The following is a 22,602-nucleotide window of genomic DNA, read 5'->3' as shown; positions in this document are numbered from 1 at the left end:
TGTCTACAGAGTGCACAGGAGTGTTTGAAAAATTGAAAGGGCACTGATTATTGCAAGGGAATCCCACAGCAAGTGCCAGGTATGAGTGCCTGAACTTTTTTCATGTCCTCAGCACTTCGGTTGCAGCATCAGCATTATGTGTTCTTAGTTGTGTCTTCATTCTGTTTATTTTTGTGGCTGTGTGCAACTTTTATTAAGTTATTCCTGTACATTGTGTTTTTATCGTTGCATACATCTACTGTCACAACTGAGCCATGGATGCAAGCACAAGATTCCAATGGAAATGTTCCCCCACCTACTGCATGAGACAATTTTGCCACCTGTATCCCAGAATGTTCAAGCAAACAATATAAAACAGCACACCCAACCAAGAATCCTTTATTTCCCTTTACTAGCAGAGCCTTGATTTGAGCCACATCCTTTGCAGCCCATAAAGCTTGAGGCCTGGCTAATTAGTCTCTTGCGCGTGTTTACTGAACGGTCAACATCCTGGCAGCCTCGTAGCCGACATAGGCAATGACCCGCAAGATGCGCAAGTTTTTGCTCGTGTAAAGGCTTTCCCGGATCCACTTGCAGCCATTCCACTTGTATGGGCAGAAGCACCAAGCCAGGAAAAGTGTGCGCCAAAGGTGGTACTGTGGAATAACCTGCGGGGGAAGGGCACCATGCATATTAGAGCGCCAGGACCAGCTACTAACCCCCACTGCATATAGTTACCCCATCCCATGGTATTCGCTTTTAATTATTACTGTAAAATTCCCAACACGCGCCCCCACCCGTGCAAGGGCCCCCCTAAATCCACTGCTAATTTTAAATTTCCACGCCGTTCCGGCAAAGTGCCCCCCGCCCCCTTCGTTTTGCACCCTGAGATCCACTGCGCCCAGGCAACACTGGTGTGCCACGGCCAGCCTATAATCCAGTCTAACCCAGTCCTGGTTAGCAGCCCGAAAGGCTGATCCCTGCGCCCCATTTCTTGTGTTTCTTTTGGCTTTGTCAGTCGACCGTGCATTCCTACAGATGAATGCCTACACAACATTTTTTTGGGAGTGGCTCAGAGGAGTTTTTTGATGGTTTTGAGAGCGATGACTAATATTCTTTGTGAAAATGTCAGATCCATGTGTATTTTTTTTTTTTTTCTTAATGCGGGTCTTTGTTGCCGCCATATTGAATTTCGGTGCCGTTCCAGGATAGCACCCTTCCCCAGTTTGCCGGTGATATCAGCTTGTACAGGGGTGTGCTTGCTCGCAATTTTACGGTAGTGGCCTTCAGTAGTGAGGTACCGGAGGGAACACGATGAAAGGGGACAAATACAATCTGGACTAAAACTATAAAAAGAAGATACAAACACAAAGTAGTGTTAGTGCCTTTTACCTTTCCTGTTGGTAATCTTAATGTTTGTGTTCAATCGTTCTGCCATTACACTTTTGCTGAACCTCAACATTGGCGAGAAGGGGCAGGAATGAACATTTTGTGTCCGCTAAAACCTTTAAACAGGCCCAAATCAACTTTGGCACATGATAAGTTCACCAGTTGTTGATTCACTCATGCAGTTTTTCCTCATTTAAAAAGCATTTGTTAAAAAATAGTTTTCCACAATTCCCTCCTGATTTTTATTTTATTTGGTGATAACACTTTCTGGAATATTTACGTGTAGCCTCTAAAGTTGGGTTTTTGAAAAATCTTATTTTTAGAATTTCTGTAAAGGAGGCAAAAATTAACTTTAGAAAGAAATTCAGAGCTTTGAATAATTTCCATTTATCTATTCAGCACACTCCTGGTTGGTATTGATGGCAAGGCAACCACCGTGAATTCAAGCCTTGGTGCAGGAGGCAGATTTTCTCTCGCTGTTACGCTTCAAGAAAGCTAGATTTAAAACGCGCTAAGTTTAAAAGCCAGATTTAAATCCAGTATTGAAATGTGGGGTATGCAACACAGTCATGTGCTCCTTTGGGAGTGTTTACTTAAATAGCCACTCGAGCTCAAAATGTCATGAAAAGTGAGAAAACCTTGGTATATAAGCCTTTCAAGTTTCCTTATCTGATTCCGTACACAAAAGTGGCGCACTATATACGTATTTTGGCATTTTTTGTAAATTGCAATGATTTGTGATGAATAGCAGTGAAGTGCTTCGCAACTGAAGACTGACCTATGCAAGATGTTTTCTAAGGAAGTACGTGAACTGTCCAGTGACAGATCCAACATGGTAGTACGTGCCATTCATCCCACCTTCTGTCCATGTCCCAGTTAAGGAATGTAGCCTCATTCGTCCCCTGAAAGCAGTCTTGGGCAGTAACTAGTTATACTAGTAACGTGTTACCGGTAACTAGTTACTTTTTTCAGTAACTTGTAACTAACTAGCTGCAAGTTAGAGGAACTTGAAACTGTAACATTGTTACTTTTTCACACAGTAACTAGTAGGAAATACCGTTGCAGTTACTTTTTTTTAATAAAAAAACTTATCCAGCAGCAACGCGTGTTAAAGGCTGACATGCCACTCAGGCTTTGCACTTTTTTGGACTTCCTTCTTTGCATATCCTCTCCCCTTTTCACCTTTTCATAGCATGACTCCCTCGCATTTTTGGAGAGGAGGTTGCTAGGAGTTTATCTTCCTTGCAGAAGACCGACGTTGGAGGTCAGTCTTAAGGTGATTTCTTAAAAATGTTTCCTTCGTCTTGAGTTAGCGGAAGCAAAAAAAAAAAACGCATTTAGGCCTCCGCCGATGAGGAAGCTTGCCTGCCCTTCTAAGAAAGACTACCGCACAGGAGCACACTGAGAACGGGAATGTCACCAAGGGTGCATCAACAAAAAGTTGATGCAACAAAATGAGACACACATAACGATTGTTAGAATTGGGCTTGAGTATGCCCCTTTTAGGTTCCCTCTGTCTAGGATTTTGTCATGTGCAATTTTGACCAGCTGCGTGAAAGTGACGGAAAAGTAACGGCATTACTTTTTTCATAGTAACTGTAACTGTAACAAGCTACTTTTGGAAACTCTGTAATACCCCTGTCATACGGCAAATCTAGTGTCATTCAAAGTGAATGACATTAGCTGTAAATGACATTCGGTTCGGCTGTGTGGGTCTACACGGTGAAGCAAATGTTATTTGATTGTGATAGCGGTGACGATTAGTGAGCTCGCAAAATTATATTTCAAGTGCATCTAGAATGTTTTGACAAATTTTTTTAAAAACATAACAAAGGATTATTTTTTAAAATAAAAATAAGAGAATCGCTGGTTTAGGTTACATCAGTAGGCATCACAAGTCGAGACAAGTCTGCAAAATATCCGTATTAGAGTAGCGCGCGCACTGGAGATGAGATTTTCGTTTTGTTAGTACTTGTTTGTCTTTAATTTAAACAACAACATGAAGAGGAAAATATAAGTATACTGACAGTTTTTAGAAACAGTGTTGTTTGGTTTTTTACTGAATTTTCTTGTCTAGTGACATGCCACTGCTGTCGAGGGTACTTATTTGGCCGCTAACTGGGGTCCGGGGTGAGAAACTGTATGGGTGCGGGACCTCAGTTCATGACCGGCTAGCCGGTCGTGCCTCAGTTAGCTGCGAAATTTCATTCGCCTCAAATGTCATTAAATATTCTCGTGTACCGCCGAATTAATGACATTTAGAGTGAATGACATTTGCTCTGTCATTAGATCTGCCGTGTGACAGGGGTATAACTAACTGAAACAGAGGTATACTTATTCGGCTTAGGTAGCTGTAACTGTAACATTGTTTCTTTTTCCTGGCAACGTGCCCATGACTTCCTGAAAGCCTTCGAGTTGGTCAGTGACATTTGCAAACTGGAAACTACAGTACTTCTCGCAAGCTGCATGCTCTTGAATGACAAAAAATCAGCTGGGCCAACGGGCAAATGTGTGATGTGTTCTGGCTCCACTCTCTCTCCTGACGTAGCCGAGTAGGCAGAGCATTGGTACATGTTGCTAGCCAGTAACGGTAGTAACGGTACAGGTTTAACGGTACAGGCCAGTAACGGTGCAGTATAGGTTTATCAGTACTGTCACAGATTGTGCCTCTTCCTCAGTGTTTCCAGAAAAGATGCTAAATTGCTTTCAACGGTAAAAGCCGAACAGATAAGATCTCTCTACTCTATAATGTGCGGTGAAACATTAAATCAGATTAAAACAAGATTATCCTGCTGATGTATTGAAGAAAAAACCCAGGGCACTATGTCCTACTGTGCAACGGAAATACCCATGTGAGTCTTGGTAGTTACACGTGGCTTGACGCAAGATGGACTCTAAGCAGGGCACATCAGTTGATTTGCTCTTAAAATGGCAAACTGTCCCAACGAAACGCGCGATGCCAGTTGGTGGGAGGGTGCTGAAAAATTTCTTTTCACAGTTGGTCGTTTATTAGGATGATCGCGCAATTTCCATTAGAATGGTTGTGGACTGCAACAAAATAATCTACCATCGATCGAACCTTATCGCGTGTTTCGTTTTGAATGAACCAAGTTGTGGTGGCTACCAAGTGGTGCCGCCATTTTAAGGTGGTCATTTTTCCAATATGGCCGCCCGATCGTCCATAGGCAAAAATAGTTTTTTTTAGAATTCTAAATAACCAAACAAGCACTGTCGCCGTTCTTGGTGTTAAACAAAATAGCCCACAACATGCGACCTTCATGTAAAGATTGAGTGTGAGCGACCTAGTGGTTTCCTCAGTAAAAAATTTGTAGCACGCTATTTATTGTTGAAACACAGTGCGGCCCTTCGAAATCCATTTGTGTCCTGTTTTAAATTTGCTTTTGTATACATGGGGAGAGGAGCAAAACACGTACTAAATTTCTTTTCCCTGTGGAAATCATAATTGCATTTATGGCAGCAACCATATAGAGTTTCATACTTGTGGCAGCAAGAAGGCACTTACCCTGCATACGAATGGACAGAGCATATCAACAAGGTTGACGAAGCCAAATACCATCCAGTACGTTATCCACTTCACGTAACGCTGGGGAATGTTGCTGTCCACGGAAATGAGGGACACGACTGCTGGGTATGGCACGCAGACAAGGTTGCTCATGTGACGTCCAAACGCCCCGATCAGGAATGACACGAGCATCATCAGCAGCAGGACATACAGCATGAACTCTCTGAAAAGGTAAAAGGGTTTCCTCAGAAAAGTTATTCGTTGGGGCAGCAACTCTAACAGGCGAAACTATGCTTGCCAAATATAATTGCAGCTGTAAGCGTTACTTTGCTGCCCATCGATGGGGCCACGTAGGCTTATTGGAAGCGATCGCTTTTCTCAGGAAAATACTGCATGCAATCAAGTGCGATGAGGATAAGCACGTGCTTAGTTTTGATCCATGCGCATTAAATGTCTACTAAGTGGGCCTCTAGCGCACCCGAAGCACCAAGCTTATTTGATCCTCACAGAGCGCAAAATGCTAATCGCGATATGCAACAATGGCAAGAGGCAACCCGGTTTCCTAGCCGCGTGATTCCTCGCGCTGTGTCACATATGACCCAGCACGTGGACTTGAGTGCCCCTCTGAAACGCACGGTTGCCCGGGTCGAATCTCTTTTGAAGCAACAAATGTAAGAGCTAAGCAGCATGTCTCCCATAATGAAGACAGTTAAAATTCGACTGAAATGCGCATGCCAATTCGTGAATCATAGTTACTAACCGCATCCAATCCCCCATCCTCACGCTCTAAGGAATTGTGACACAATCCGGCACTCGTTTCTCACAAGGCCCGTTCGAGGTGGGACCATGTCAGCTCGCCGAATGGCGGTGATTGATAAATCAAAATATCCGTGCTTTGAGAAGGTCCCCATACCTTCTGATATTTGTGACTCCCTGCAGGCTCGCTGTAGACCTACCCACGATGGTATCCGAGTAAAGATAAGATTTCATGCCGCAGTGAAGCCGGTAAATCACTCGGCACGCCAGCGGCCACTGCTTCTTGGGGCGCTGGGGCGCGTCGGAAGAAGTGCCATCTCTGGCCGACGTCTCCTCGGGGGCCGCACCAGTGGCCGCCGTGCTGCTGCCCCGAGAGAACATGCCGTCGCTAGGTCATGGCTGGCAGCGGAGATGGCCACCCACAGAGCTCTTTCTTTTCATTCTCTACGCACTCGCGCGCATTCAACGCCCCCACACATCCGGCCTATTTTATTACCGCTCTGCGCAGAAGCAAGCAACACCTCCAGGGCTCGGGGATCCGTCCTGGGAGGCCCCATACCTCCCGCAGTGGATATGGGGCCCCCAGCACCGGTCTCTTCTCGCATTTCTGCGCGAAACATGTGCCGTGGGACAATCTCTTGCAAAAAGCGCACGTTTTCTTTATCGCACCAAATTTACACAGAAAGGAAACAGTCAGACGTGTGCATATCGGCGCACTATGCTAAGTTCTGTGAAGGGATATGGTTGCAATGGTGCACCATAAATAATAAGCGTGGTAAACAGGACAATCCCGCCACCCGAGGAGTGGATCATCGCGCGCGCTGCTTCCATAATCCCCTGGTTCACTTCTCCCGACAACCCAGTCTACATCCTCACAGGCTAGACGTATGGCATGAAAGAACAAGACACGGCTCGTCCAAGCGTTTATCATCTCACGCCTCGCATACGTAACCCGGGCCCCTATACGGTCCTCCAAGCATCGGACAAACAAAAGCTCAACACCCTCGTTAGAAAAGCACGCTAACAGAGGCCCTCCCACCGACAACGTCCTCGGAACGCATTGCAGCACTGCAGGATACATAGCGTCATAGAAGAAATTGTCGAAGCCCATATGTCACGGCACAGCAAGTCCGACTCGGCCTTACGAGCACCGGTCGATCAGTTCTAGCCTCTGTAAATCTCAACCCCTCTCACGAAGGCGGAAGACTCCGACATGGTCCCCCTAGAAATCATGGCAAGACTGAACTTAGCACGGTGTAAGAATATTATTCCTACACCGTGCCCCTTATATACCGACATACATGCACCCCGACCAACATCAAGCACGAAGAACGGCTAGGGCGGAGGCTCAGAAAGTGGTATATGCTCGTCGTTTGATGAGCGACGAAGAATGCGAGCACACCGATCGGTTACTGGGACTCAACTGTTTATTAAGCTAAACGAAAAACCCCTTCCCGATGGAACGGGGCAGGCGCCAAACACGATAAGCCATACATCCGCCGGCACGAATAACCCGAACCTAAAGCGGTATTCATACGACGGAGCCCTCACCTTCAGCTTGGGCACACGGAGGTGCGCTGTGAAGTGCGCCTCCACTGGCTATAGCTCTAGCGCTAGCGCAAACAGATGCCTCCACTGTGTTTACGGATTCTCAAGGGGCTTGCCAAAGTTTCACGTCGGGTCTAGTGGCACCGGAAGCAGTTCGTATCCTGCAAAGCAAACCCCCGAACTGTAAAGTAGAGATTGTCTGGACCCCGGTCCACTCCTCCATGAAAGGCAACGAGTTCGCCCATTTCACGGCCCGAGCCCCCGGCGACCGGGCCACGGAGGTAGAACCGGAGCCCACCCACTAACGACCTACCATGAAATCACGTAACACTACAAGCTAAGCAGTGAAACTGCACCAGCTAGCCCCGCACCCACAGCTGACAAAAGAGCAGTAAACCACTCTCAGGTTGCTTCAAATGAATACTTTCCCACACCACACTCGAATGAATTTACTATTTCCCACCCAGTACGATCCACAATGTGAATTCTGTAGACAACCAGGCACACTCCCTCACATAATCTGGGAGTGCAAGGACAACCCAGATCTATCACCCCCGCCCCCCCCCCCCCCTCCTCCTGGGTGGGGGGTGGTACGGGTTTACTGGGGCTCAAATGTTTATTAAGTGAAACGAAAAACCTCTTCCCGATAAACGGCGCAGGCGCCGAACACGATAAGCCATACATCCGCCGGTTCGGGTAAACCGAACCTATAGCCGTCGAGCGCGCCTGTGGGAAAGTCACCTTCAGCTTGCGCTCATGGAGGTGAGCTAAGAAGTGCGCGTCCAATACAGTATACACTGACACCGAAGACTATGCACGGTTAAAATGGGAACTCAGGACTGCCTTTTGCTGCTACGCCGCATCAACAACAGTTCCCCTTACGAACGCGGACTTCCCGACTGCGTCCGAACTGTGGACCGAAAGGCATTCGACAGAGTCAATCAGACCACAATTCTGAATGAACTAGCTCCCTTTCCCGGCAAAAAAGAGCAAATATGGATCCGCAACTTTCTTCACAACCGCCCCTCCAACTCAAAGCAGCTCCCCGGATGGACACCTAACACCCATTACAACGACAAGGGAGTGCCGCGAGTGCCTCTTCAACAAATATAGTCGTAGAGAAATTGGCTAAAAGTCTTGAACAAGGAACGTCGGCCAGATTTGCTATATACGCCGATGACGTCACAATATGGTGCGAGGGCAGACTCAACGACAACAGACATGCCGTACGTGCCCACACTGCGGCACGTACAGGCCGCAGTAAACACCTTAGAGGCGTGACTACCACAACCAGGTCTTGAACTGGCCGCTGAAAAGACTGAACTGCTCATGGTTTCAAGCACGAACAAAACTACCCCACAGGAGATTACCTGCTCTACATAGGAGACACGGAGACACCAATGAAACGTGCACGTACGGCTATTCGGCCTACCGCTGGCCAGCTGCAACAGCCCCAAGATATGGATTACAGGATTGAGACGAAAATGGAAGCCAATGCTGAAATTAATAAAGCGCCTCTCCAACAAATACGGAGGGGCTAGTCAAAAAGCCTGCCTAACAATGACACGTGCAATCGCGATTGGCACTCTAGCATACGGAGCCCCTGACTACGAGTTGAATAAGACCAACACCAAACACATTCAGGTGCTCCACAGAGCCACAATGCGTACCATAACGGGCCTCCCAATACTCAAAAAAGGCAGCCCTTGAGCAGGCAGTGGCACTAGCTTCCATCGTTACCGTTATGAAAGAGACAAAAGACCAAGCAGACTGCAAACGAGGTCTCACCCGCCAATAACTGCACCTCACGGCATGGGATGAACAAAAAAAAAAAAAAAAAAACGCACGCACCAACAATTGAGCTCCCCATCCCCATTGCACCGTGGTCGATATCAGACAACCTCGAAAGCCACCTCAGCAAGTCAATCCCACTGGCTCTTCCAGATCCCAACGTATTCACTACCTGATGGCGTCCAAACTGCCAAATGAAACTGACATATTCACCGATACAAGCGTGACTCCCACACAGATCAGTGCAGCGTGGGCATGTCCCGAAAACCCATCTTTTAACGGCCAAATACAGTAATACCTCGTTAACTCGAACTCGCATATCTCGAAAAAAATCGGCTACGTCGAAATTTTCCGCGGCACCGAACTATTTCTTATACGTCCCATGTATTTGTTGCCCTTTAATAAATTTCGAAGTATTTTTGGGCTATACTGCGGATATCTCGAAATCTTGACTGAGAGTGGAACTAAAATTTCGCCGCCGCGGAGGAGGAGGAGGAGAAAACTTTATTGGACAGATCCATCGAGCTTGTAAGTGGGCGGGGTCCTCAGTCCAGGACTCCGTTGGTGTGGCCTGCCGTCTTCGCCCTTTCAGCAAGCCAGAGCTGCTTACTTGGGTCCGAGCTGGCAAGTTCACTCTCCCACTGCTCGTATGTAGGACTGGGAATTGGTGCAAGGTCTGGGTTTGAAGGGCATGCCCAAACCATATGGAAGAGCGTTGCTGGGTTGCTGCAGTGCCGGCACAGGGGGTAGTATATTGTGGGGTGAATGGCGTGTAGCCGTGTGGGATGTGGAAATGTATTTGTTTGAAGTTGTCGGAGGGTGACTTGTTGTTCTTTTGTTAATTTTTCTGCCGGTGGCGGGAAGGTGCGTCGTGTGAGCATGTAGTGTTGGGTGATGTCGTTGTATGTAATAAGTGAGTGTCTGGTCCTCTCATCGTCCTCTTGCGGTGCCCGGCGAGCAAGATCTCGGGCGTGAGCGTGAGCCGCTGCATTGCCGCGAAGGGAAGAGTGGGCAGGCGTCCACTGTTCTTCCAGGGGGGTTTTGGACTAGGATCCGTAGGGCTTTTGTGGAAATCCTTCCGGCTATGCACTTCCGACACGCCGCTTGCGAGTCTGTAATAATAATCTTGGCTTTGGTCTGGGTTATTGCTAATGCGAGCGCCGCTTCTTCCGCTTCGAGGATGGTAGCCTGGCGAAGGGTGACACTAGTAATAAGATCAGTGGGGGTGGCAACAACCGCTGTTTTAGTATTTGCACGTGCGTAGTCCGCTGCGTCTGTGTATACTGTTGTTTTTGAGTGACAGTACAGCCGTTCAAGGGTTTGTGCCCTGGCTGTTCTTCTGCCTTCATGGTGCTGAGGGGTCATATTTCTTGGCAGGGGAGCAATTTTTAGCTTCGACCTAATTTCCGGTGGAATGTCTTCGGCATTCTCCATTTCCATTAAAGGGGAGTATCCCAGGTTCAAAAGTACTTGCCGGCCTGTCGGGGTAGTGCTTAGTCACGCTTTCTGGGCGTTCAGGTGCGCCTCTGTAAGCTCATCTATGGTATTGTGCACCCCTAGCGCCATCAAACGAGACGAAGAAGTGCTTGCCGGAAGTCCGAGGGCTTGTTTAAAGGCCTTTCGTATAATGGTATCGATCTTCCGCCTTTCTGCGGCCAGGAGGGTGGCGTAGGGGGGACGTACGTAATTCGTGATATTACAAAAGCTTGAACAAGATACAGCATGTCCTGTTCCTTCATTCCGTGTTTTTGGCTGGCAATGCGGCGGAGCATCCTGACGATCTGAGCGGTTGACGAGTCCAATTTCCGTATTAGTTGCGTATTTTTACAATTTCCCTGGTAGGTCATTCCCAAAATCTTGATGTTTCGAGTTGGGGAAATCATGATGCCATCCAACATGACGTGAATGTCCGTGGTGGGATCCCGGTGGCGTTTTTGAACCAAGAGAAGCTCCGATTTCTGAGGCGCGCAGGTGAGGCCGCATTGCTTTGCGTACGCATGGACAGCGTCTGCGGCCTGTTGGAGGCGGTCGCTGCGCGGACGTTTCTCAAGATTCGCGCGATGCTGCCGCGCATAAGTCCCTGGATTTTTTTTTTCTGTTTTAGCCGCGCCTACCACAAAGCAGTGGTATTAACTCTATGCCACAAAGCCGATGTTTTCCCGAACTTGAAGTCTGAGCCTAGGGGCATATCAACTTCGTCAAGCAACCCTGTGGCATGTCATGTGACAGTAGAGACATGCGCAGAGGTACAGTGTGCTAGAATATAGAGGCATAGTGCCTAGAATATTCTAGGCACTATAATATCGTGAGGGGAAAAACCCAATGGAGAGCGCCTGTCCCTTTTACGATGGAAAAAAATTGTATGGAGCGCGGTCTAAATAAGGTTGAGTTTAGCGGCGGGGAAGATCGGCTCATACAATGCGTCAAGCAGACAGAGAACTCCTTACTAGGCCTGAGTGCGACCGCAAAGCAGACTAGCCGCTAAGTAAAATTGCAGTGCCACATAACCCATCCAATGAACGTCTCTTGTATGTTTTTTTTTTTTTCAAACCGTTATGAAAAGCTTAAGATTGGAAGTTGCTGTTGAAGAGCTGGTAAGATAGTAGCTCTATTTTTTCAAAGAACTCGATATTTCGTGGCAATTCGGGTAGCATTTCGGTTGGCGTACCCGCAAATCTTCCCGCCATTTTTTTTGCGGGGCTACCATGGTTGCCAGACCAGGACTGCCCTCTGTTGATTAGCTCGCATCATCCATAAAGGCCGCGGATCTGTGAGCCCGCTCTGGTTACAAATCCCTGCGCGCTCGCCGCGCGGGCTCGGGCTTGAGCCCGGGTTTATTTTTTTGCTTCGTCCCCACGGGAGGTACTACAAACGTATGGGGCCCGTAAAGGCAGTCCGTAAAGGAAAGGGCAGTAATGGTCTGGTAACCATGGGGACAAAGCGAAAAAAACCCGGGCTCGAGCCCGAGCCCACGGCGCGAGCGCGCAGGGGTTTGTATACCCAGAGCGGGCTGACAGATCCGCGGCCTTTACGGATGATGCGAGCTAATCAACAGAGGGCAGTCCTGGTCTGGCAACCATGGCAGCCCGCAAAAAAAAATGGCGGGAAGATTTGCGGGTACGCCAGCCGAAATGCTACCGCAATTCGCCCAACTTTGCTTATCTCGAAAATCCGCTTATCTCGAAATATTTCCCGGTTTTCACTACTTCAAGTTAACGAGGTATTACTGTATCTCAAACAAAACGATGGACCGCATTAGAAGGAGAACTACATGTCATCAACAGCGCGATTAGCCACATCTGCTACGAACTCGACTTTAAACCACCGCCCAACGTGCGCATCTTGACAGATAGATTCATTCGCAGCAATCCAAGAGCTACGAGAACCACTTTCACTCAACCCACTTGTTAACTCGATATTATTGCATAAAGAACTACTCAAGAGCAGGGCCGGATTAACAGTGCTGAGGGTCCAGTTAAAAAAAAAACAAGGGCACCCTTCCCTTCCCCTCCCGCCTTTCCCTGTGGTTATTCTTGAGACTTCACGCTTTTTAGAATTCGCTCCAATGAACACATGTCGTATTTACTCGAAGAATCTGTCTATGAACATCGCCTGGGCGTCTACTTTCTCGCACAGCACGTGGAGAGATTGTCACCGGAATTACACCGGGAGACGAAGAGACGTAGACAGCATTAAGGTTTGTCGGGCTAGTTGGCTTATACTGAAACAAGGGTAAACCGGCGGGAAGTTAAGACGAAAGTTCCGACGAAGTTCCGACGTTAGTTCCGACGAAAGTTCCGACGTTAAGACGAAAGTTCCATCAATGGCGATGGGGTATTGGACCATTGACTTTCTGGTGAAGGGAAGAACAGCGGATTTTGCTGAAGACAAGCTCAAGCCTTGACGGCGCAAGTACCGAGATGTTATCGTTGCAGCTCGCTGTAGACGCGCTCGCAACTGTGGACGAGTTACACCAGAAGCCCAGATGCATATTGTCAGAGCACATAGTTACTCTAACAGTTTTAGGGCTTTCGCCCACGAAGCCGATGAGCACAATGTTAATCCACCCTGCGAAACACCACGTCGAGTCTTGTGGCGCCTGTCTCGCGAGAAGTCGTGGACATGAAGATTGTGTGGCCAGTGAGGTAACTCGAGATCCACGTGTAGAGTCGGCTGCCCACACCCATGGTTTCTAGAGCATCCGTAATAGCGTCGTGGGCAACATTGTCATATGCGCCTTTGATGTCGAAAAACAGTGCACCCACAATCCGGTGACGGTGTCTTTCTTGCTCTACAGATGACACCAGCTTGATAACACTGTCTATGGAGGATCGGCCCCTTCAGAAACCTGTCATAATATCTGGATAAATGTTATTTTTCTCCAGAAACCATTCCAGTCAGGCCAGCACCTTTCTCTCCATTACCTTTCCAATGCAGCTTGCCAATGCAACCGGCCTGTATGAGGAGAGCTCCAAGGGGGGTTTTCCTGGCTTCAGTAAGGCAACTACACGACTGCATTTCCAGTGTCTTGGAACACAGCCAGAGGTCCACGTTGCGTTGAACCACGGCCGCTCGATGGACCTAGTTTCCATCGAGCGGCCGTGGTTGAACCATGATAGGAGGGCTTTTCGGCCTTCTTTGCCAAGGCTTCGCAAAACGCAGTACAGGACGCCATCACGTCCTGCAGCAGATGAACGGCAAGAGGATGAAAGAGCGGCATCAATCTCCTGCATCTTAAAAGCGACGTTTAGACGGTTGTCTGTTGTCTGCGGCGTGTGCCTTTCACTGGTGACCACGGCGTAGGATGCATCAACAAGCATTGTACAGTATGCCTCGGCTACTTCCACTTCACTTTGGCCGAGATGGAGAGCCAAAGCCCGAAATGGGTAAAATTGTTTCGGGTGATGCTGAAGACTTCGCCCCACTTGCCAGATCCTTGAAAGGGGCTTGCACGACGAGCAAAACCGCCGCCAACGATATTCCCAGTTTTTATAAATAATCTCGTATTTTCCGCTGGGTGCGGCGACATTCTGATAGATCTGCTGCAGCTTGCAATTGGGTCCTTCTGTACTTCCTCTCTGCGCGGCGTCGGATGGCCCGTAGTCGTTCGTACAAGGCATCAACGGGCGTTCGATGATTGCAAGTGCTGACATACTTAGTGCTGGCTCCCATTGTAGACGATATTACGTCTTCTACATTTGACGCCGTCGTAATATTTGCGCGTAAATCCTCAACTTTTAGCGTGAAGTTCGGCCAGTCAGTGCAACGGACCCTAGGGGCATCAGACTGGCGGAACCATTGAAGTTGAACGTGAGTTGGTATGTGGTCGCTTCCATGTGATTCAACATCAGAGCACCGACAGATGGCGACGGACTCCTTGATACCACTGCTAGGTCCTAACAACTGCTGTATGAGAGTCCACGAAGAAAAGTAGGCAGGCACATGCAGTCGATGTCCGCGTGGGGAGGAATGTAAGTGCCAATGACCGAAACGACCCAACGCAGCGCTTGTGCGTTTAAGACACACAGATATATTCATTAGAGGCATGCGCGGAAATCGTATGTCTGACGTAGGGTATGTCCCGACGTCCGACGTACGCACATTAGTACCTTGCTGGTATAGTCCGTCTATCTGCGACAATAGCTGAACATTACCGGAGAGATGAAACGCGGAAGAAATATTTGGCTTACATATCACGACAACAGGGAATTGGCATACGCTGCCGAAAATCAGACATCTTCCTTCGTAGCCCTTTTGCGTTCCACTGCATCACAAAAGAATTGCGAAGCCTCTCCTTAAATAATTGTGCACTTGTTTGAATTGCAACATGAGAACTCACTGAAGTACATCAATGAGCGGCTCCAATGCATCTAGCACCTGCAGGACAATTCTGGCGGGTGGGCTTTTCATCAATCTTCGCATAGCGTGCGCTGCCGAATTAATGAAGCAGATAGACGAAGCTATTTTTCACGAATGCGCTGATCTTGATTTTCGAGGGAAGATGTTGTTTTTTGAATGAGGGTAAAGTGCGCTAAAGGTTAAGACGAATGAAAAAAAAAAAAAAAACATACGACACTTAGATCCTGTCGCCCTCTCTATCTATGTATGCTCTTTCCCCCCTTCCCCATCTCCACACAGAGTAGCAAGTCAGAGACTATACGATCAGGCTGACCTCTCTGTGTTTTCCTTCCATTCAATAAATTACTCTCTCTCTCTCTCTCTGTTGGTTGCCTGCGTGTGAGCACTGCCAAAGTAGACAGGTGGGCCTTTTTAAGAAACTATTCGCACATCCTTACAGGGAATACGCTACCAATAGTCTTGCTATTTTGTGATTTCATCCAGCAACAGCAATTTAAGCTTTCCCAAGACAGCGTTTCCATACAGTGATAGTATGTATATTGTGGGGTATGCCGACTGAGCGCGACAAATGATTTAAATGATTTATTATTCAAATGTTTTCACGATGCGGTGAGCTGAATCTTTTATAAAAGGTGGTGCCTATAGAAAACGAGATCGATATCGAACTTTCACAAAATGTTTTTAAAACTCTCGAGTAAACAATCGCACAGACTTGGTTGCAAAAAGTTGCGTTTTTTTATTATTGTCGATTATGTGGTGTTGGGCGGTACGTAAGAAACAGGCAATTAAAAAAGCGAGCGAGCGAACGAGCGCGTGGCCGCCGCTCTCCGCAAAGCGTCGCCTCTTCAGAAGGCAGGAGCAGCGAGAGCGAGTCTGCCATTTTTTACAGCCCTCAGGGGGGCCCCTAAACCCGGGGGCCCGGTTCATTTGAACCCTTTGAACCACGAATAATCACATTCGAATCAACTGGACACCGGGCCATGCAGCGGCCAGCCCAGGAAACCAGGCGGCGCGAGAGAGTGTTGACGCTACACCTCCGCTGGTTCATACCTCGGCCACTTCACCTGCCCTACTCGCCCAGCGACTCAAGAAGCGCAAGAGATGCCGATACCAACAAGTGACACCACCTGGCTATCTCGCTAACGTGCCCTCATTAACAAAAGTGAGAGGCATTCATTAACAAGCTTTGCGCAATGGCAGCTTACATTCCACACATCATTCAGAAGGGAACAAAGGGCCCCCAACATCCACACACTCCCACATTGCCCCTACTGTAACACGAACACCAAGGCAGACCTTCACCACTCAATATGTCTATGCGCATTCTACAGTGAACATCGTCCAGACAACATCCGACACATTGATCCAAACACCCCACACCAAGAAGCACATGCATTTTGCATTAGACAAGTCTTTATTACACGAAATAGGAAAATTTGTAGCCAAAAGTTGTCTGTCGCGAGTAGTGCGACGAAGGACGACCCCGGCGGAGACTCCGAACTGTCAGTGAATAGAAAGAATGCTTGGAGTTGAAGTAACCCGTGTAATCCCCTCCTTCATTACCCCTTTTCCCCACCAAGTGGTTTTACAGCCATCCCTTCCTCAAATAAAAGTTTTACTACTGCTACTCTCGCGTGCTGTTCTCCTCGCCAGTTTAAGTGTGTTTGCGCCTGATGCCGAGTTGGCGCTACAGACGCCTAGTTCTAGCGCTTACTAACGCAGTCCACCTTGGGAGATGTGAAAGGCTGCGGCGCTGCGGACAAAACGATCCGGGCCTGCTAGTGATGGAGAACTTTCAGCAGCATTTTGGATTGGAAAAAAAAAAAAAAAAAAAAAACACTTATTGATCCTCCAGCAAAACTGCATGCAGACTTCAGACGTGGCCTACGTCGTTTTCTTGACCCCAACCGCGGTCGGAGCCCCGCTAGCCGTTCCCGGCCTGTTAGTTCGTCACTACCTGCCTATAGTCTCTGAGGACTGTTCGGCATCCTGGGTCCACTATGGCCAGCACGATGGCGATCTCTTCTGTCTCCTCCGATTGTTTGCTTGCTATGCTGGCTACCGCTCTCGCCTCCCCCTCGGAGTTGACTGCAACCACCGTGAAGCCGTCTCTACTTGCGTATTCCGTAGCGTCTATGTATCGAGCGTCGTTGTCGTTGCCGCCAACGCTTTGGCCCTTGCTCGCCTTTTGCGACATTATACTCTAAGTGAATGTTCCGCGGGACAGGGTCCACCCGGATTCTGCCGCGTACGCCTTCGGGAATTGGACCCTTGTGGCCCTGTTGCGTGTGATATCCTACTCCCAGCTTCTCCAGGATTTTCTTCCTGCTTTGGTCGTCGACAGTCTCACCAGCTGGGCAATCCTTTGAGCCTAGGCGATTTCGTCGAAATTGTTATGGCTGCTCAGGCTAACTAGTCTGTTCGTGTTGGTGGTCTCGGGTACTCCGATGGCCGTCTTGTACGCCCGTCGGATAATGACGTCGAGCTTATTTTTCTCGCTCTTCCATCGATGAAAAGCTGCCACGTACGTGATGTAGTGCAGCGCGGAGGAGTGCACGAGCCTGGTAAGGTTCTCTTCCCGCATTCCTCCTCTTCTGTTGGACATTCTTCGCAGGAGCCGGATGGCGTTGGTCGCCTTCCCCGCCAGTCGCGTGATCGTGCATCCGTTGTTACCGTGCTTGTCAATCAGCATGCCCAGGACGCGCATGTTCTTTACCTTTGGGATGCTGTTGCCATCGCCAGTGCAAACCTTGATTTCCTCGCGCTTCTTTCTTTCTTTTGCCCGGCGCCCTTTCCTTGGTCTGTAGATCAGGAGCTCGAAATTGGAGCACCGGAGCCCCGTGCCCACCAGGCTTTCCTCGACTCCCTTGGCGTGTCCGATGTGGCGTGTCCGATGGCGTGTCCGATGTCTTCTAGCTCGCTCAGCTTCTTGGCTACTCTGATCATGACGAAGTTGAAAAGAATCGGTGAGATTACCGACCCTTGAGGGGTGCCTAGGCTACCCACTCCTGCTTCCGTTCTGGCTTCCATCTCCGCCATGCGTCCCGTTAGGAAGTCCTTGATATACTCGTAGGATCCCTCTCCCATTTAGGTCCGAGATCTGGTCGAGTATGGCTGCTTGATTGACGTTGTCAAAGGCCCCTTGCAGTCCAGGGTGACGCCTACTATGATATGATGCTTTAGCTGTATCATGGCATCCTGCGTGCTGAGGTGGCGGCGGAAGCCAATCATGGTCTCGGGATACAGATCGCTGTCTTCCAGGTACTCTTGACATCGTGCGAGCAGGACGCGCTCCAGCAACTTGCCACCACATGACGTGAGGGAGATCGGGCGGAGGTTGTCCGTGCTCGGCGGCTTCCCCGGCTTGGGGATGAGGATCATCCTGGGTTTCTATTCCTCCGGCAGGGATCCGGCCCTCTAGCACTCGTTGTAATACGCCGTGCACGATTCCACGGAGCAGTCGTCCAGATTCTTGAGCGCTCTGTTCGATACCCTGTCGGGGTCCGGTGCCGACTTGCTGTTGAGCTCGTGAAGGGCAGTTCTGACCTCTCCTCTTTTACCTCTATGTATCTATCCAGTTTCGCGTTCGGTCTCCCGCGGTGCGGGCCGTGGTTGACCGTCGGCGTGGTGGGGATTTACTTGTCGCGTTTTTTTTTTCACCGCATCTTCGCCGTTTTCCGCGATCTTCTTATGCAGGAGTTGGGCGAGCCTGTCTGGTGCGATTTAGTCTTTGTCTCCCTCTAGCAGGTGTCGGAGCAGGTTCCACGTCTTTCCGTTATGGAGCTGCCCGTCCGACACGTTGCTGAGTTCGTTCCACCGTTGGTTACTGAGCATTCGGCAGTGCTCTTCTATCGCTCGATTAAGTTCCGCAATCCTCTTCCGCAGTCTCCTGTTGAGTCTGTTTCTTCCACCGTCGCAGGGTGGAATGCTTCGCCTCGATGAGGTGGGCTAGTGTGCTGTCCATTCCGTCGGCGGCCTGTACCTTCGTTTCAATTTTCCTGGTCGCGGGCTCGTCGTCGTTCACTATCTCCTTCACCCATTGCCCGATGTCTTCGATGTTTTGAGTATCACTAGCCCCTTCGTTCGTTAGTTTCCTTAACACTTCCCAGTCGACCCAAGTGTGCCTGCGTGAAGGAGCCGACTTGGCTCCCGGCGTTAAAATCTCGATCGCCACGATCATGTGGTCGCTGCCTAGCTCGTCCCCGGTGTTTTTACAGGTGACTTCGTTGTTCTTGGTAAATGTCAGGTCAGGGGTTGTCTCCCCGGACACCGAGTTTCCTATTATCGTGGGATTGGCCGGATCCGTGACGAGTGCGTGACGAGTACCCGATAACCAGTGCGTCCTGTGCCAGGTTTCTACCCTTGGCGTTGCTTCTGACGTGCCCCCACGATTAGTCCATGGCGTTAAAGTCCCCGCACATTAGCAGTTCATCGTTGCCCGCCGCCATACTCGCTTTGTGCGGGATCGTCTTGAACCCTTGAACCACTGCTGGGTCTGCGACGGGTTGCTGTAGACATTAAGGACAACGACGCTTTCTTTCTCGTCTCTGCCGACCACGATTTCAGAAAAAGCGTGCTCTATCTTTACCCTTGTAATTTGGTGCTCCACCATTGTGAGTCCCTTCCTGACAAGGGTACACAGTCCTCGGCCGATCCCGTTCGCATCCTGTAGCCAGGGAGGGACGGCGTCGCTGTGAGGGTTTCTTGTAGTAATATGATGTCGGGCGTGTGTCCGGCATGCTCTGTGTGTTGTAAAAATGCTCGATTCCCTTGAAGACCGCGATAGTTCCACTGCCACACCATTCGGGTTACTGTTGTGGCCATGGTTGATCGGGTCTGGAATTGCCTCCCGCCGCCGCCACTCGGGGGTCCTGTTTCTGTGCAAATATCGAATGGCTCATGATCAACTGGTTGCTTTTTTCCAATGCTGTGTGTGTTGTCAACTTCGGAGAATCTCCTTTCGATGGTGGTCTTGAGTGACGTGAACATCTTTTCGATCTTCCTATCGAGCCGGTCGAGTCTGGGATCGTGCGCCTCTAGCCGAGCGTCGATGTTGGTGATTTCCTTGCTACTGTTGCGAAGTTGTCATCCCACCGCTGGCAACCCGTTGTTGCACTCAGGCAGGCGTTCCCGAGCCGAGCTCCGTCGCCTCCTTCATGCGTGCGGTATGAGCGGCCAGCAAATGCTGCTGCCTTGAAGATGGCGACCAGAAGCCGAAGGCAAACTTTACTAATTTACTGAGTGGCGAGAGATGAGCCGAAGAAATACAGGAACAATGACATTCATGGTGGTCAGCGCGAACGGAAACAACACACAAAGAAGAGAATAGACGACACAGGCGCTGTCTAGCAACTGAAATTTCATTGGAAGAACACATGTTATTTAAGCAACCAAGAAGAGATAAAAAATTGATGAAATCATACACGAGTCACACAACCATATCACGTACACACTTTACACACACGACTTGTCAAGAAAATCTACTTCCTCATCTAATAGTGCGATAGACGGGTGGCTCACGCACGTGTCGCCGCGTTTTATAATTCCGTGCGTTTCCGCAATTTCCCTCGTGCGCTGGCTTCTGCTTCTCATCACCACGACCGTTTTTTCAAAGTCGGGAGCGCAACCGCATTCCTTGCAGTGGCGGGACAGGTGTGAGGACGGCACTCCCTTGAGAGACCCAGCATGTTCTCTCAATCGGACATTTAAGCACCGCCCCCGTCTGGCCTATGTATTGGCCACCGCATGGAAGCAGCGGGATGGAGTACACAACTCCGCAGATGCATTTGGTGAAACGCTTTTCGTGCTTTATCGAGCACTTATCACCACGGGCTGCTCCCCCGTCCTGCACCTTTCTATCAATGCTGGCACACACACTCCCCAGCCTGTTGCCTGCCCGAAAGACGACATTCACGTCGCACTGCCCGGCAATCTTTTTGAGGCGGTGTGAAACAGCATGTAGATAAGGAATTACGGCCAACCGTTTTCTCCTATCTGAAAGCGGTGCTACCGCCTTCTGGCCAGTGTTTCGTTCTCGCTTCAAGCGATGATACAGTCTTTGCGACACAGAAGCAAGAGCCAGGCGCGAGAAACCTGCCGCTTCCAATCTGGCAACTTGGCGCAGAAAAGCTGCTTGCACGACATGCGCACATGACTTCGTTAGGGCTGCGCGGAGACACGACGTGGCCAACCCGTTTTTTACAATTTTTGAGTGTGCGGAATGAAAACTTAACAACGGCTTTACAGATCGGGGGAGATATGACCAGCAAACATGGTCCTTCTGGAACTGCAAGGACAGGTCTAGGAATTGCAACACATCCTTTTTTGGAACTTCAGATCTGAAAGTCAGGCCTTTTCCCCTTTGTTTAAACAGTTTCAATACATCGATCATATTCCGGGTAAAATGCGCACGGGCCACGAACACTAAATAGTCATCCACATATCTGAAGACATGTTGTGCGATCCCCTCAAAGTCTTGTTCCAAGGCTCTGTCAATCCTACCCAGAAAAATGTCACTAAGCACAGGCGTCACTCTGGAGCCGATACAACCCCCCTTCTGCACAAAAAGATTTTTCCCGAAAGCCACAACTGTAGAGCATAAATAAAACCATAACAGCTCTAGGAAGCTTTCCACAGGAATGCCAGACTTGTTTCTGAAAGTCACTTCGTCATTGTCTTCACAAATAGTATCTTTAACACGGGGCAACGAATAGAACAAGTCTTGTATGTCCGCACTGAACGCGTAGCATGTTGCTGGGTTGCGTTCGGTTAGCACAGTCACCACCTCCTCTGAGTTACGCACAAGAAAAGGATCAATAATGGTCAGTGCCTCCAAATGCCTTTGCAAAAAACCCGACACAATATACTGCCAGGAATTTCGCTGTTACTATGGCTCACGGTATTCCAGCCTTGTGAGTCTTCGCTGCAAAAAGACGGTCCTGTGCGGAGCGCGAAGAGTCGGAGCTTGAAATGAACTTTTTTATTAATTGGTCTATGATAATGAAAATCACTGTGCACATGTGTTTTGTTTCCCCCATTTCAAATATGTAAATAGTTTTTATGTGGCATAAGTGTTTTTTGAGTTACAAAGAAAATACTAGAGCCTAATTAAGTAATTTCTTACGGGCCGTTAAGGGACTTTTTATTCAAATTTTTTTAAAATAAATGGTATGGATGTGTAGCTTAAGACCTGTCATGCATGCTGAAGCTATTTATATTCCTGTAAAGATAGTTTCTTGGATAGAATTAGTCTAATTATGCCAAGTAGTTTTCTGCGAACTTAATGAGCTAATTATTACTCGTAACATTTATTTGAGGCACATTGAGCCAATTAAAATAGCATCAGCATGCAGTTCATTTCATCCCGAATTCAACGGTGTAACGTTTATAGAAATCCTTTGAAAATAACAAGCTGAAAACCTCTGTAACGCTATGCACATATGCAAAAAAGGGAAGCTGAGAAAATCGCAGTTCAAGTTTTACTACAAGTGACAGTTTTATCTGTTCAGCATATGAAACAAAAGAAACAATTTAGAATGTAGCTCGCTTTTCGCTCAACACGAGCACCCCAAGTTTGCTGAAATCAGTTGATGGGAAAATTATGAAATCCTCTGTATACAGATGGCATTTGGCAGAAAAACTGAATAAAAGCAAAGTCACAACGTTGCTTCAATTTTTACGCTGTTGGCAGCGCGCAGTCACTCTGGTAGGGCGTTTTTGGAGCAATAAACGTTTGTTGTCGAGTGGGCTCGTTGAAA

The 22,602-nt window shown here is 48.7% G+C and overlaps 1 protein-coding gene across 1 annotated transcript; it reads right to left on the bottom strand.

Moving 5' to 3' along the window:
- Positions 1–416: 416 nt before the first annotated feature.
- LOC144155831 (receptor expression-enhancing protein 5-like) lies at positions 417–6,028 on the bottom strand. The gene is made up of 3 exons (XM_077687504.1): positions 5,805–6,028; positions 4,892–5,114; positions 417–647 (listed from the first exon to the last, which is right to left on the bottom strand). The coding sequence occupies exons 1-3, from the start codon at positions 6,026–6,028 to the stop codon at positions 471–473; spliced, it is 624 nt and encodes a 207-aa protein (XP_077543630.1). The 3' UTR covers positions 417–470.
- Positions 6,029–22,602: the final 16,574 nt, after the last annotated feature.

Source organism: Haemaphysalis longicornis, unplaced genomic scaffold, assembly GCF_048455015.1.
Source record: "Haemaphysalis longicornis isolate Haplotype H1 unplaced genomic scaffold, Haemaphysalis longicornis Haplotype H1 scaffold_1, whole genome shotgun sequence".
In the NCBI taxonomy this organism is placed as follows: domain Eukaryota; kingdom Metazoa; phylum Arthropoda; class Arachnida; order Ixodida; family Ixodidae; genus Haemaphysalis; species Haemaphysalis longicornis.
This window is presented reverse-complemented; position numbering and strand designations above follow the sequence as displayed.

Coding starts and splice junctions, on each gene's coding strand:
- LOC144155831 (XM_077687504.1), bottom strand. CDS start 6,028: ATGTTCTCTCGGGGCAGCAGCACGGCGGCCACTGGTGCGGCCCCCGAG. Junction 5,115..5,804: donor GGAGTCACAAATATCAGAAG/GTATGGGGACCT, acceptor TTACCTTTTCAG/AGAGTTCATGCTGTATGTCC. Junction 648..4,891: donor TCTGTCCATTCGTATGCAGG/GTAAGTGCCTTC, acceptor CTTCCCCCGCAG/GTTATTCCACAGTACCACCT.